Source organism: Ochotona curzoniae, unplaced genomic scaffold (assembly GCF_017591425.1).
Source record: "Ochotona curzoniae isolate NIBS_2020 unplaced genomic scaffold, NIBS_Ocur_1.0 contig_2364, whole genome shotgun sequence".
NCBI lineage: Eukaryota > Metazoa > Chordata > Mammalia > Lagomorpha > Ochotonidae > Ochotona > Ochotona curzoniae.
This window is the reverse complement of record NW_024465434.1, coordinates 866483-878948: the sequence shown is the minus strand read 5'-3', so window position 1 is coordinate 878948 and position 12466 is coordinate 866483. Positions and strand designations below refer to the sequence as shown.

Below are 12466 nucleotides of genomic sequence, written 5' to 3'. Positions count from 1 at the left end.
TGGTATTATTCTGCTAGTTATGTGGTGGAACTTTCTGGACTCTTAAAGCCAAGGGCCACTTATACATTTAGCATATCACTCACAGGCCTTACAGAATTATCAGCTGACAAATTAGCCTACTAGAGTCATCAAATTTCAAGTCCCACCTGTAGTCACCTTGCCAGAGCCAGATTAAACGACTTTGTGGGTCTGTCACAGCCTATGTGCCAAACAATTTCCCAACTCTGACGTAAGGGTTTACTCTCCTTCCACAAGCCTTTGTGATTAAGAGATCCAACCACGGTGGCCAAGTGAAATAACACTGGCTAGGAACCTTTGTGAAATACAGGTGTTTTCCAAAAACTTAATACATATCCCTGGATAATGTAGGAGGTCAATATTTTATTACACTGTGTAGGCAGCATGACCTGTTGCTTATTTGATATTAACAAAACTTACAGCTCCAGCACATGTGTGTGCTTACATATGGCACCAAATTCTAAATCTAGGAAGTCTTAAACTATAGTGCATGTTAATATAAGGTTTTCTTAAAAATGCAGGTCCACCAGTTCTGGTGGTACCCTACATTTTGCATTGTTAACAAGTCCTCCCAGATGATCTTGTTACAGTATAAAACTCTTTGGAAAAACACATGGTAATTTACAGTTGTTGATGAAGCTCTCCTAAACAGTAGTATCCCTGACCCCTTAAAGGTGTTCAATAATCTGTACTGTATTGAATCAGTGTGCTTCCAGCTCTAAAAGCAATAAAGAATACATCATGTACATCATGGCTTCCTGAACAGACAAATGAGTAAATCTTCCTAAGAAAAGCCATAATTTGAGTTACTCCAATCAATAGAATGTAGCAATTTGCTATGTGTATGAATTTCACTTGAACCAGCCTAGTCTGGGGTATATCTTTACTTTCCGGATAAGTCATTAGCCCTTAACCAAACAAACGTCTTCTTCATTTTTCCACTTACTGCACTAGTGACTCGGTGGCACAGGAGGGAGCAACTGTTAAAACAGAGAAGAAAAACCCCATATCCAATAAAATCCAACATAAGGTGTACTGTCCTATATATTTTTAACTTATTACAAATGAGTTTTCTAGATCATGGGATCATCCCTGTATGTTTCTGGGCCTTAAATACTAAGTTAAATTCTGAAAATAATCTTTAACTCCTTGCTGATTCTTTAACACTATCATGACATTTACCGATTAAATGAACATGTCAATTTGAGGATGAAAATCTGACATTTTAAACTGAATGACAGGCAGCTTGTAAGTGACTTTGTAGTACGCTTCTTCTAACCCAGAAATAGTTAAGGGCTCCAAAAACACCCCACAAAGGAGTTTTTGGGAAGTTCATCAAAGGTTTTGCTTTAAAGCTTGACACAAGACACAATATAATCCACAAGTGACTGTTCACATTTTGTCCCACACCTCAAAATACATGTTCTCTTAAAGGATCTAGTTAACTCTTGACTTATTCATGCTCTTGTTCCTTCTGCCCAAAGTGTTTCAAACAGATACAGTTGTCTGCACATCTCTAAACACATCTTAAATCTTACAAAGCTGGCCTTCTAAATGTTTATGCACAATGTTATCAAGATCAATTTACTCCACAGTTACCTGAAAAAGTATTAACTATCTTATATTAGCTATTTTAAGAGTATAATGAATACTTCTACTCCAGCATTGTCTCCCACCACTGCCTAACCACTTCTTGACTACTGAGCAATGCATATACACATTAGAGGATGGGAATTACTCTAAACTGTGTGTTGTGAATGTTCCATCATCTGTGCCTATTTATGAGTTTAATATCCTCTCAGACATCTATGTATGCATAGCTACTTTAAATATTAATTTAAATCCAGTAACCCATCAGGCAGATATTAAAGCACAGCTTATGAAAATACATGGATGTTTAGATATTGCAGACATGAAAAATATCTTATGGTTGCTGTAGAAATATAATACTTTAAGAAGTCTTAAAGTATTTGCTGAATGTCTTTTTTTCTCCAAACATTAGACCAAGTTGCATTGTTTACAAAAATTTATTCATACAAATTTTACACACTTTATATAACAGTTATCAAAGTCCTAGTTATAGAGATCATGTGTGTAATAATACTTGGTTAAGATGTTTTTATAATCAGTTGCACACAAAATAAGAGCTTCAAGACTAACATCTATCTAAATTATCACTATATAATAAATTTGCTCCAGTGTAGTAAGGCTCTTGGCATTTCTAAAAAATATACAAAAGATTAAACTGGGTGACCACTGTGAAATGCTTGCAACTAGCCACGGGAACACTGAATTAAACTTCATAAAGAAAAGATTAACTAGAGCCCTATTTCATCACTAACAGCTGACACAAAAACAGAATACTCCGCCCATTCTCCAAGAAACAAATAATTAAGACTAAAATGCAAGCTGATGTGTTGCAGCATTGTAGGGCCACTAAATAGCCATCTGTGATTCGTGGCGATTTAAAAGGCGAAGAAAGGCACTAAAGCCGCACACTGCATCCCGTGTCACATTGCCTGAGGAGACTGCAGAACGAACCAAAGATTGATCCTGTGTGGAGGACGCAGGCATGGATCGAATGCCTCTGTTCTTGCTGTTTGCAATGTGATCTCCTGGCAGCATCCACCCCGCCTGGGAATGCAAATACAATTTTGTTTTCTCTGATTTATGACTTCATACTAATCAGATCCATAAAGGAAAAGGAAAGATCTTGCAAAACTTTACAAGCTAATGTTGAATCTTTTCTTGTGCCTGAAATTTGGGAAATTGGCTGGCTGGTTTATCTGTTGCTGCTTGATCTGGTTGCTGGGTGAAGGTTCCTTTGTTTGTAAAGATGACTCTGTATGTTCAAGGAATTGACAGGAAGCAGACATGCTTTAGCCAAAAAGGGATACAAAAGTGGGTCTGGGGGGTTTGTTGGAGCTTGCTTACCTCACTGTTGACCACAGTTATAAGATAGTACTCATACATAAGCAGAGGTTCAAACGATTTATCAGTTAGTAAAATTGAGCAACATGTGACCACTACACATTCTAATATGACAAAGATTGATTTTATGAAATAAATTTTACTAAGCAATAAGCCATAATGTATAAAAATACATTTTTACCTACAAACTCAACAAACAAGAGACAAGAGGTTCATATTTAGTGCATAATCACTTCATGGTAGCTACACAGAGTTCCTAAACTTTACAGTAAGTTCTTGCATCAAACAACAAAGAAGTGAGAAGCATTCACAAGTTCAAGAGAAGTGAATGAAAAATGATACACGGTACTTAAACAGTGCTGAAGGGTAGGAATGGGGTTACAGAAAATCACAAAGGAAAAGGTGGCGCCTACGGAGCAGGGTTCCAAAGGGAGGTTCCTGATCATTTCACAAGATGAGAAGCATGGACAGCACTGGAGAAAAACACATTGTACTTTGCACCCGTTTCCAATACCCAGTGCCCGAAGTCTGCCAGGCAGTGGCCCTGGAGCTGAGCCCTCCAGGGTCCCAGCATCCCAGATCTGGGGCAGCTCAAGCCAGCCCCTCTGCAGGGTCCTCCTGTGACTGCCTAAGGCCCTGCCTCATCCAATACACACCTCTCTCCTTTTCTTTGTTCCAATTGCCCTCGCCTTGGGATGTTTGCTCCCCTGGAGAATTGGGAAGTACAGAAAAGAGAGTTCCCCATGCAGAGCCTCCTTTCTCTGTACCATGCCTCAACTCTTCACCCTGGGAGTGGTGTCAGTTCTGGGGGGGAGGGGTGAAGCACAATTTGGATTGAGCTGTTGTTTTATTAGGAGAATTTCCTTCTGGGCTGGCAGTCTTAAAAGAGACAAATACACCATAAAATAGAATCAAATAAAGCGGTACTGGAGTTGCCACCCAGGCAGGGGAGACCTAGCCCAGTGGAGTCATTTGGGCTGGGAAGAAAGCAGCCTGCCCCAGGTTCTCAGCCAGAAGAACGCCCTTAGGCAGTTCTCCATCATTACCTCAAAGCCTCCCTGGGGCAGAGCGTCATTGTTTATGTACAGTAGCAAATGGTCAATATTAACATCTTCAGGCCTGTCGTTGGATAAAAATACTATCCTTTTTAATTCGAGTTTACAAAAATAGGAGTAATATTCAAAACAATGATTGTCTATTTTTCTATTTATTTTATATAAAAACATAAACAGCTCAGGCGAATTTTCAATCCTTGTGCACACTTCGTATGAATTGCTCGCTACTATATATAATCTTTATATATATTTATAATATATATCAATAATTGGTCCACAAAGTATATCTGTGCATTCTCTAGTGCTTTGTAAAAAGAAAAACAATATTATTATCAAAATATTCATTTAATGGCTTTACTTCATACATAAATACATGTTTGGATAGAACATATGAGCGACGACTGTTGAGTCAGTTTGGAAAACGACTTTTCATTTGGGGCAGGGTGTATATACAGAGTAGTTGGTAACTCAACGCTACAAATACGCTATTCTGCGCCCTTTGTTTTTAACTCTCTGTTTATACCTTTTCCCTAGGACGGCCGCCAAGTATTTCTTAACAGCCATTTGTTTCCGGTAGCGGCTGTAGCTGTCGGTGAAGATTCCGTCCGAGTGGCGCTTGGAGAACAGTCCCAAGTCGTCCTCTCCGCCGCCGCCCAGGTTTTCACTGCAAAGAAAGAAAAAGGGGAAAGAACGGGGTGGGGGGGTTGCGGAAAGGGTGGTGGGGCGAGAGACACAAAGTCCTTGGGCGTGAGGAGCGGGCGGACCCCACTCTGCCAGCTTCGAAGCCCCCCCGAGGGTCTTCGGGGAAGGCGTGGCGCCACGCTTGCCCTACCCACGCGCCTCCTTCCTCTGCCAGTCAGCCGCTCCAGGGAGGGCTGACAAGGAAATCTCTGTTTTCCTCCCCCGACTCAGGATTTCTTGGCTCTGAGTTCCATAGCAGGTGTCCGGGATGCGGTCTGGGTAGCCGTCTAACCTTTCTCCCATTCCCTTCGAGATCTGGCCAACCACGCCCGGGCGCTAAATTGTCCCCCGACTTGTCTCACCCCCGAAGTACAAAGAAAATCACCAAAGCGCACAACGTGCCAGCTTGGCTCTTGCCGTGCAGTTTGTATCGATCCTGCAATTCCTAGTGATCCACAAGCCCTCCTCTCCTTCCGCACGCTAAACTGAAAAACGTGATAATAATACAAGTCGACAGGCTGAAGGCAATATTTTTCACTGTATGAATTATTCATTGCGAAATTGTAATCTGTTTTCCCACGGGTTTTATTAAAATGTTGCCTTCTGCTGAGAGGCACTGGGAGCAAGCCCTGTGCTCCGGGTTTTTTTTCTCGCGTGAGGGAAAACTGTTTGTTTCCTTAAGCGTCCAATTTTGATGATTTGTTTATTTCGATTTGAATTTATAGTAAATGCAGTGCGGGGAGGGGGAGGGCACGCTTAGAGGAAATTACAGCAAATCCTCCCACGAAGCTAGAAGGTTTTGAATGGCTGGAGGGAAGCGGATGTTTGGCTTCTTCATTTTCATTAAAAATGGCTCTAACTTCCGAGTTGCGCCTACTCTCTCCCTTCTCCCCTCTCCCCCATCCAAACTAGGGAACCTTTGCAAAAACTCCGCCCACAGCCACAGGCTGACAGGCTCTCCCTCCACAGCGACCCCAGGGCGCAAACCCACCCTCCTCCTCTCTTGCACTCTGCAAAGCAAAAGCAGACGCCACCGGCCCCGCACGCGCGCTCTTGCTTTAGGCACCCGCCCGGTGCGCGCGCGCCATCACGCGTCAGTTAACTCTTTTGACAAACTCTTACCCCACGCCCTTGGCCACGAGAGCCTGCAGATACTTTCTGGCGGACAGCTGGTCCAGGACTTTGCGGTAGGCCTTGTTAAGGATCCCGAGGGCGACATCTCTAACGGGGAGGTAAAAAGATGCCCGAGGTCACAGACCGTCCCTCCTACAGCTCCCCCGAAGCCACCCTGCCCGCGTGCGCCCAGGGGCTTTCAAGGAGGCAGACCAAAAAAAAAAAAAAAAACGCTAGAGGTACAGCATTTACAAACAGGTCTCTTGCGTCTCTAGTCCGGATCCATGAGCTAGGATCCGGAGTTTGAGTCTGGACCACCTAAGTGCGCACCCCACATGGCCAGGCGCGCACTCACTGAGCCGCAGTTTATCAGCCCCCACACGGCCCTCGGATTTATCAGCACCCACCCGCTCGTAAATTCTCCAGCCTGAAAGAGGAGAGGTTTGAAGACCTTGATTTAAAAGAACCTATTCGACGGGCCACTGCCCTGCCCCTCCCGCTCCCTCGGTCCTGGGCACCCAGCCCTGGGGCAGGCGGGGGAGGCCGCATTCAGCACCTGCTCTCCTCTGGGTAGTAGAGCGCGTAAGCGTCGTGCAGTGTAGAGGCGGGGCTGCCTGCGCCAGGCGGGTCCGAGTCGTAGAAATCTTGTAGGGGTATTCCGTCCTCGTCGTACGCCTCGTCCTCCGGCCTGCAGGGTAGCCCCAGACGGAAAGAGCGATCATTACAAAGCCCTGCCGATCTGCGAAGACCCAGGGAAAGAGGTTCACACTGTCTCCTTTTTGTTAAGGTCCCGCACATAACAGTTTTCCACTCTTCCAGGACTGGGATGGGGGCAGAGGTAAGGAAGAGGACATCCCACCCATGAGTAATTCAGGCTCCTCGAGCTGCTTCGCCCACACCTCCTCTCGCGGGGAAAGGGTCTTCCTGCAAGGCGAGGGCTAAACTAACTCTGGGAAACACAGGCGCCTACACCGAGTACACCTACCGCCGAGAAGGACCGCCCCCCTCCCCGCGTGGCGCCCGAGCCTTTTTCAAGTAGCCACCCATGGGATCGAGAAAGGCCCTGAGGAGAGCAGGTGCTGACCAACTCCAGGACCCGAAGTGGGAGACCCGGAACAGAACCCAGAGGGTGAGAATCGAGAAGGTCGGGTGCGCGGGTGCGCGGCGGCTATCAAACTCCACCCGCCACCCCCACCCAAGCCTCAGGGCCCTAGTGGAGCACTTCCCGCGCAGATGTAGGTCACGGAGAACCTCCAGCTTCTATTCTGGGCCAGAGAGGATCTGGCAGGAACATGAATAATAGATGTCCCTAAACTTAGCCGGTTTGGCGGAGGCTGGTTCTGTGGTATGTCTGTGCCCTCCGGTTCTTCTTGCCCGAGGGAAAATGCCAAACACACAGCACTTGGATAGCAGCTGGGAGTAAAATAAAGGCGGGCGAATCCACTAAGTCGTTCTCACTAATCTGTCCGCCCAGGCGAGAAGGAGAGAACCGATCTCAACCCTAGAACTCAGGTCATCAAGGGATCGATAACCAACAAGGGACTGGCGATCTCTCTGCCTGGCTCGGCCGGCCGCCTCCATCCTGGCACGGAACGGGAAGAGGTGGGTTGAAACCCAAAGCTCCCGCGCTTTGGGATGCTAGAGAGGCTCGGAATGCGACAAGAGACGCGAAATCCTCTCCTCGAAGTTGGACTCGTTATTACTCTGGCTATTCCTCCATCCCTGGAGAGGCCACGGCTGGGAAAGCGCATGGCTCCCCACACCCCGCTCCCAGCTCTCCCTCAGTGACGCGCCTCAGCCCTGGCTGGGGTACCCCGAACCCCGCGTCTTCCCAGCCACTTCAGCCCCACTCCCCATTCCCAGATACTGACATCTGAATACCAAAGATAGAACTATCTCTGGCCAAAGCTGAGGTTGTGGCGAACGCTCTTGGGCGCGGCTAGCAGAGACATCTTCACCGGCAGAGCGCGCGCGCTTCTGGCTGCTCCAGGCGCCACGGGGTGCGGACGCTGCGCTGCCCAGCGCGCTTCCTTTGTCCCGCGCACTAGGCTGAGACTCGGGCTGGGGTAAGAAGCTGGGGCAGCGCCGACCGCTGGAAACCAGGGGTTAAGGGAAAGGCCAGTACTCCAACCTGGGTTGGACCGGGTGGTCCTCCCTGCTTTGCCAGCGCATCTGCCCGCTTTCTCTTTCTCCTGCCTAGCATCCATTGCTCCCCCTCCCTCCCAGTCTCCGTTTTTTTTTCTCGCAAGTCGCTTTTGCTCGACCGTACCAGGCCAACAGTCCCCCTCCCCAAGTTAGTAGGAGACTCAGAATGCAGTTGGAACCAAGGCCACTTAGGAAAAAAAAAAAAATCCCTCTCCTCGGGAAAAAGAATTTTAATGAGCTGGAGATAAAAGGTGGAGGAGAGGGAGACCCCGCCCAGACAGTTCAGAGCAAGCGCTAACAAAGCCAAGTCCGTAGGAGCTTTAACGCTCCACCCTGGGCCGGGTTCTGGGAACCCAAAGTTCTCCAAACTCACCCGAAGAATTGGGGAGGGAAGCCAAGCGGCCGACCCCTTCCCGGAAGGCAGGTTGGAGGAGGGGTGGCTTCAACTGCGGCCCGAAGCTCTTGATCTTTACCGGGGCTCTACTACTGCCTCGGCAGAGTGGAGAGGGGGCCCGAGCTGTCGCGGTGCCCATCGGGATTCTCTGGCTTTGCTGGATCCTCTGGCCGGGGACATCCCTACCCTTCGGATAGCCAAATCTTGCCGAGGCTCGGGGGGCGGGGAGGCGGGGGAGCCGCGGAGAGCTGAGAGATGGCAACTGCTAGAGAGCGAGCAGGAAGAAGTGTCCCGGGAAAGGAAGCCCCAGGCCCGCCTGATCCCTTGCGGCTAGCACCTACCTGATCCCGGAGAACCGGAGTCCGGCGGCGGCAGGTGAGCAGTAGACGCTGCTGTGCATTATGATCCCATAGACCAGCAGGGCCAGCTTCGCTCCGCTACACATGGTCATTCTGCGCAGGATGAAAAAGAGGGCACACAGTCGTTGAGAACGCTCCTGGCCTGCCACCCTCCAAACCCTAGAAACTCCCGGAACTGGGGGATGGGGGGGAGCGAGGCTCCCGCTCCTCGGTTGTTGGTACCACTCGGCGACCGCCGGCGGGCGTCCTGCCACTTCTTGCTTGCTACAGTTAGAAACAAGCGCAGATTCCCAGTGCCCAATAACTATCTAAACCTGTTAGGAAAGAAAGCTAAAGACGTCCCCTGATGCCAATGTCCACTAGGGACGGGGGAGGGGGGAGAAAATTAGCCGCCAAGAGAGTCACTTGGTTTGGTTAAGATTCTTCCCCCACACCCTTCTACCATTCAACTCTTACCGCTGCTAGGAGAGGGTTTGCTGCCAAGTGGGACGACCGGCGGGCAAAGGACTCCTTCAAGTTTCTGCCCCCGGAGTCACAACCCGAGAGGCATCACCGTCTGGCACGGCGTCTCAGGTGCCGCAGGAACCAGCAGGAGCGGCAGGAGGAGCTGGAGGACTTGTTTGCTGAAAGCTCGTATTCTGTTCAAAAGTTTGCCGTGGCGGCGCGGAACCCAGGAGGCAGTGGGACTCCGGGAAAAGGGAGCGAGAAGAGAGATGTCGAAGAAAGAGAAAAAAAAGAAAAAACGGAGGCGAGGAGCTTATAGGGATGGAGAAAGCGGGGAAGGGGGGCAAAGTGGCCTTCGGTCCACTGGGAGAAATAAGCCAGTGATTAATGAAATAAGGAGGGGGAGAGTAAAAGATGAAGGGAAGGAAGCGAAGGGGAGCGGGCCTGCAGGGTGGCGAGGTTCTTGGGGAGCCGCCCGGGCGCGCAGCCGCTCCAGCCAGCGGCGCCTTCTCCGCTCCTTGGTCCCTCTGGCTGCGTCGGAAGCTGCGGCTGCTGCGGCTGCTGCCGGTGGTAACTGGGGTGGCCGACCTTCTGCTCGTATTTATACGTGCAGTTAGCGAAGAATCTATCCGAACATGGTTTTAGGAGAGCCCTCTTTGTCAACATCTGCCTGCCTTGCCTTTAAGTACAGAATATTTTGTTGCACTGTTGCGCTCCGGTTTTTATTCATGAACTGACTTCCTTTTTTTTTTTTCAGTCACGTAATGATCGGTATCAGAAAAAGACGTCAGCATTCGAGTCCCTCAAGGAACATATTAACTATTCTGTGCTGTCCTCTTGGATGATAAGATCCGGAGTCATCGACTTCTCATAAACACCTTTCATTCATACAACCCAATTTTTTTTAAGAAGTCCAATTATTTGGATGGCTTTTGTAATTTCACCCATTTCTCAGGGACAGGTAAAAGAATTCGTAGAATCTGGAGAATGGCAAAAAATAAAAGTTACATTTTTAATTCTGTCCCTACGGCTTGCTTACTCTTTACTTTTTCCTCAAGTCCTATCTGGAATTAAGCACCGTCAAGCTCTATTAATTAATTTAATTTTTGCATATATTCTTTCAGATAGGCAATTAAATGTGGAAGTCATTTCGTTTTTTTTAAAGGAAAACGTTGAAGGATTTTCAATAAATATCTAATGAGTGGCTGTTGACAGGGGCTAGGAGTAGATTGATGCTTCCGAAGGCTGAGCCCCTCCTGGCCTGTGGAGCTGTCCAGACTCCAGGTGCTGAATTGTTTAGGCGCAGATGCTGCGAACGTCGAAATTGCCACCAGAGCTTCTCAATCTGAAGATTTGACAGTGGTGCTATTAATGTAACAATTCATTCTCTAAATCACCATGCTGTTCAGAGGCATTGCAGCATCCATGAATACCCCTGTCCCAAGACCATCTCCCTCCCTGCCCACATTAAAGTGAAGGGTTTCTCCCTGGCACTGGTGTTTGAATGTCTGGCTTGCCTATTTGGAGAGGTTCACACCTCCTGTGCCTCTTACTGGTTTTAAAAATTGAAATTGTGAAATTGTCTTTTTCCACATGAGCTGAAATTTTAAGAAGTTGAGGGTGAGAAACGTATTTTTTTTACACTTTTTTTTTTTTTTTTTACAAACTTGAGTTCCATTTGGGAAAATAAAAGACAAGGATTTCCAGTACACGATCACTGGCTCGGGGTTTGTAATGGGAATCCCTCCGTTGGGAACAGTTGTAATTTTTTAACTGAAACTAAGGTGGGAAGACCACATCCATCCTGAGGCTTTCAAGTCCCTGAGTAATTTAAGAAGATTCAGAAGTTTCTAGTCCAGTAAGAGAGAACTCTGGTCTACTTCTTTTAAAAGGAAAATAGAGCCATCAATAACCATTAGTGCAGATTTTAATTATTGGATCTTACACAAAAGTAGAGGAAATGACAATTTAGTGGGAGTGTTTCCTGTGACTGATGTGGCACTAACACTTAAACAAGCTTTATTAGTTCTTGCATGCTTTTTCCAAGACATGATGTTTCTCATTCTCAAGGCCGTTCCCATTCTTATGTGAGCGTTAGTGCTTCCTCCAAGCAAAGTTTTGCTTATTCCTGACCTTGTCTGCTTCCTCTTAGTATATTCCTGGACATGATCCAGATCACTAGCCTTCGATAAAGCTTCCAGCCACATGACATGACATGAAAAGTCATCTCTGTCTTCATTGCATATGTGCACTGATTTATTTTGGAGGACTGACATGCCTGTATACCCCGTTTGGCTCTGCCCCTGCAGCAAGCTCACACAGAAAGAGCCGGAGGTTAACACAACCAGATCATCAGAGCGAGATGCCTTCTTCCTAAAGTGCCCAAAGTGCAACCAACTGTGGCTCTCCTGTCTTGCTCCACATCAAAGGTGAACCCCATTAAAATCCTTACTCTTTCCTCTTACTGGAATGCCAGAATAAGTTCAATCTGGAGAAATCTCTGAAAAAAATGTTCAAGACTCCTCGCTACTCAACTTTAGTAAAGGGAGCCACCATGTGGGGAGTTTGTTGACTTCACAGCCTATTAAAGGGGGAAAAAACCACAAACACTGAGTAATTCGCGGGAAACAGGATGAATACTGGCTCCACAGACCCACAGCCTCTGAACTGCACCTCAAGCCTTGTCACTCACACTCTCAGCACTCTCGAAAACCACAGACCTCCAGGGCTGACCCCACTCACTGGAGCAACAGCTGAAGTAGAGAATCGGAGAGTCTTCCTCATGGAGTTCCAGAAGCAAGGCGAGGCTTTGCAGTCCCCACTACTAAGCAATGTGGTCTAAAGACCTGCTGAGCCCCGCAGCCCCACCACTGCCAGGGTCATCACCCCGACAACAACACGCGATGTCTTTTTTTTTTTCTTTTCGTTGCTTATGAATGTCTCCAGTTTATGCAAGTTTGGTGTTTACCCAAGTCTCCCATTCCAGAAAGTTCTGATCCTGGGCTCCTGCTCGCTGGAAGCAGAGAGGGCTAACGGAAGTGCAACTGCAGAAGCCAGAAGCCGAGGAGTCTCTGGTATCCCCAAACTACTAGCCCGGGACTGTACCCCCTCACCCACTCCCTCCTCCGACGTGGACACGGGCTCCTTCTGCTTTTGATAGAGTGGACCGTAATACGGAAAGAACAAAATTTGAGCAGTTACCCCGGTGAAATGTCCCTTCTCTCCTGAGTGGAAATTTGCCCAACTCTCCACGAAGCCTACCATCCAGGGGCGCTGTTGTCTGAGATCTGGAGGGATGAAGCTAGGCCTAGGGGGAAAGCAGGACC

General features: G+C 47.8%; 1 protein-coding gene across 1 annotated transcript; it reads right to left on the bottom strand.

Moving 5' to 3' along the window:
• Positions 1-4478: 4478 nt before the first annotated feature.
• Positions 4479-8788, bottom strand: ADCYAP1 (adenylate cyclase activating polypeptide 1). Its single transcript, XM_040974034.1, has 4 exons — positions 8679-8788; positions 6355-6486; positions 5808-5906; positions 4479-4668 (listed from the first exon to the last, which is right to left on the bottom strand). Exons 1-4 carry the CDS (start codon positions 8786-8788, stop codon positions 4479-4481), a joined length of 531 nt encoding a protein of 176 aa, XP_040829968.1.
• Between the last annotated feature and the right edge of the window lie 3678 nt (positions 8789-12466).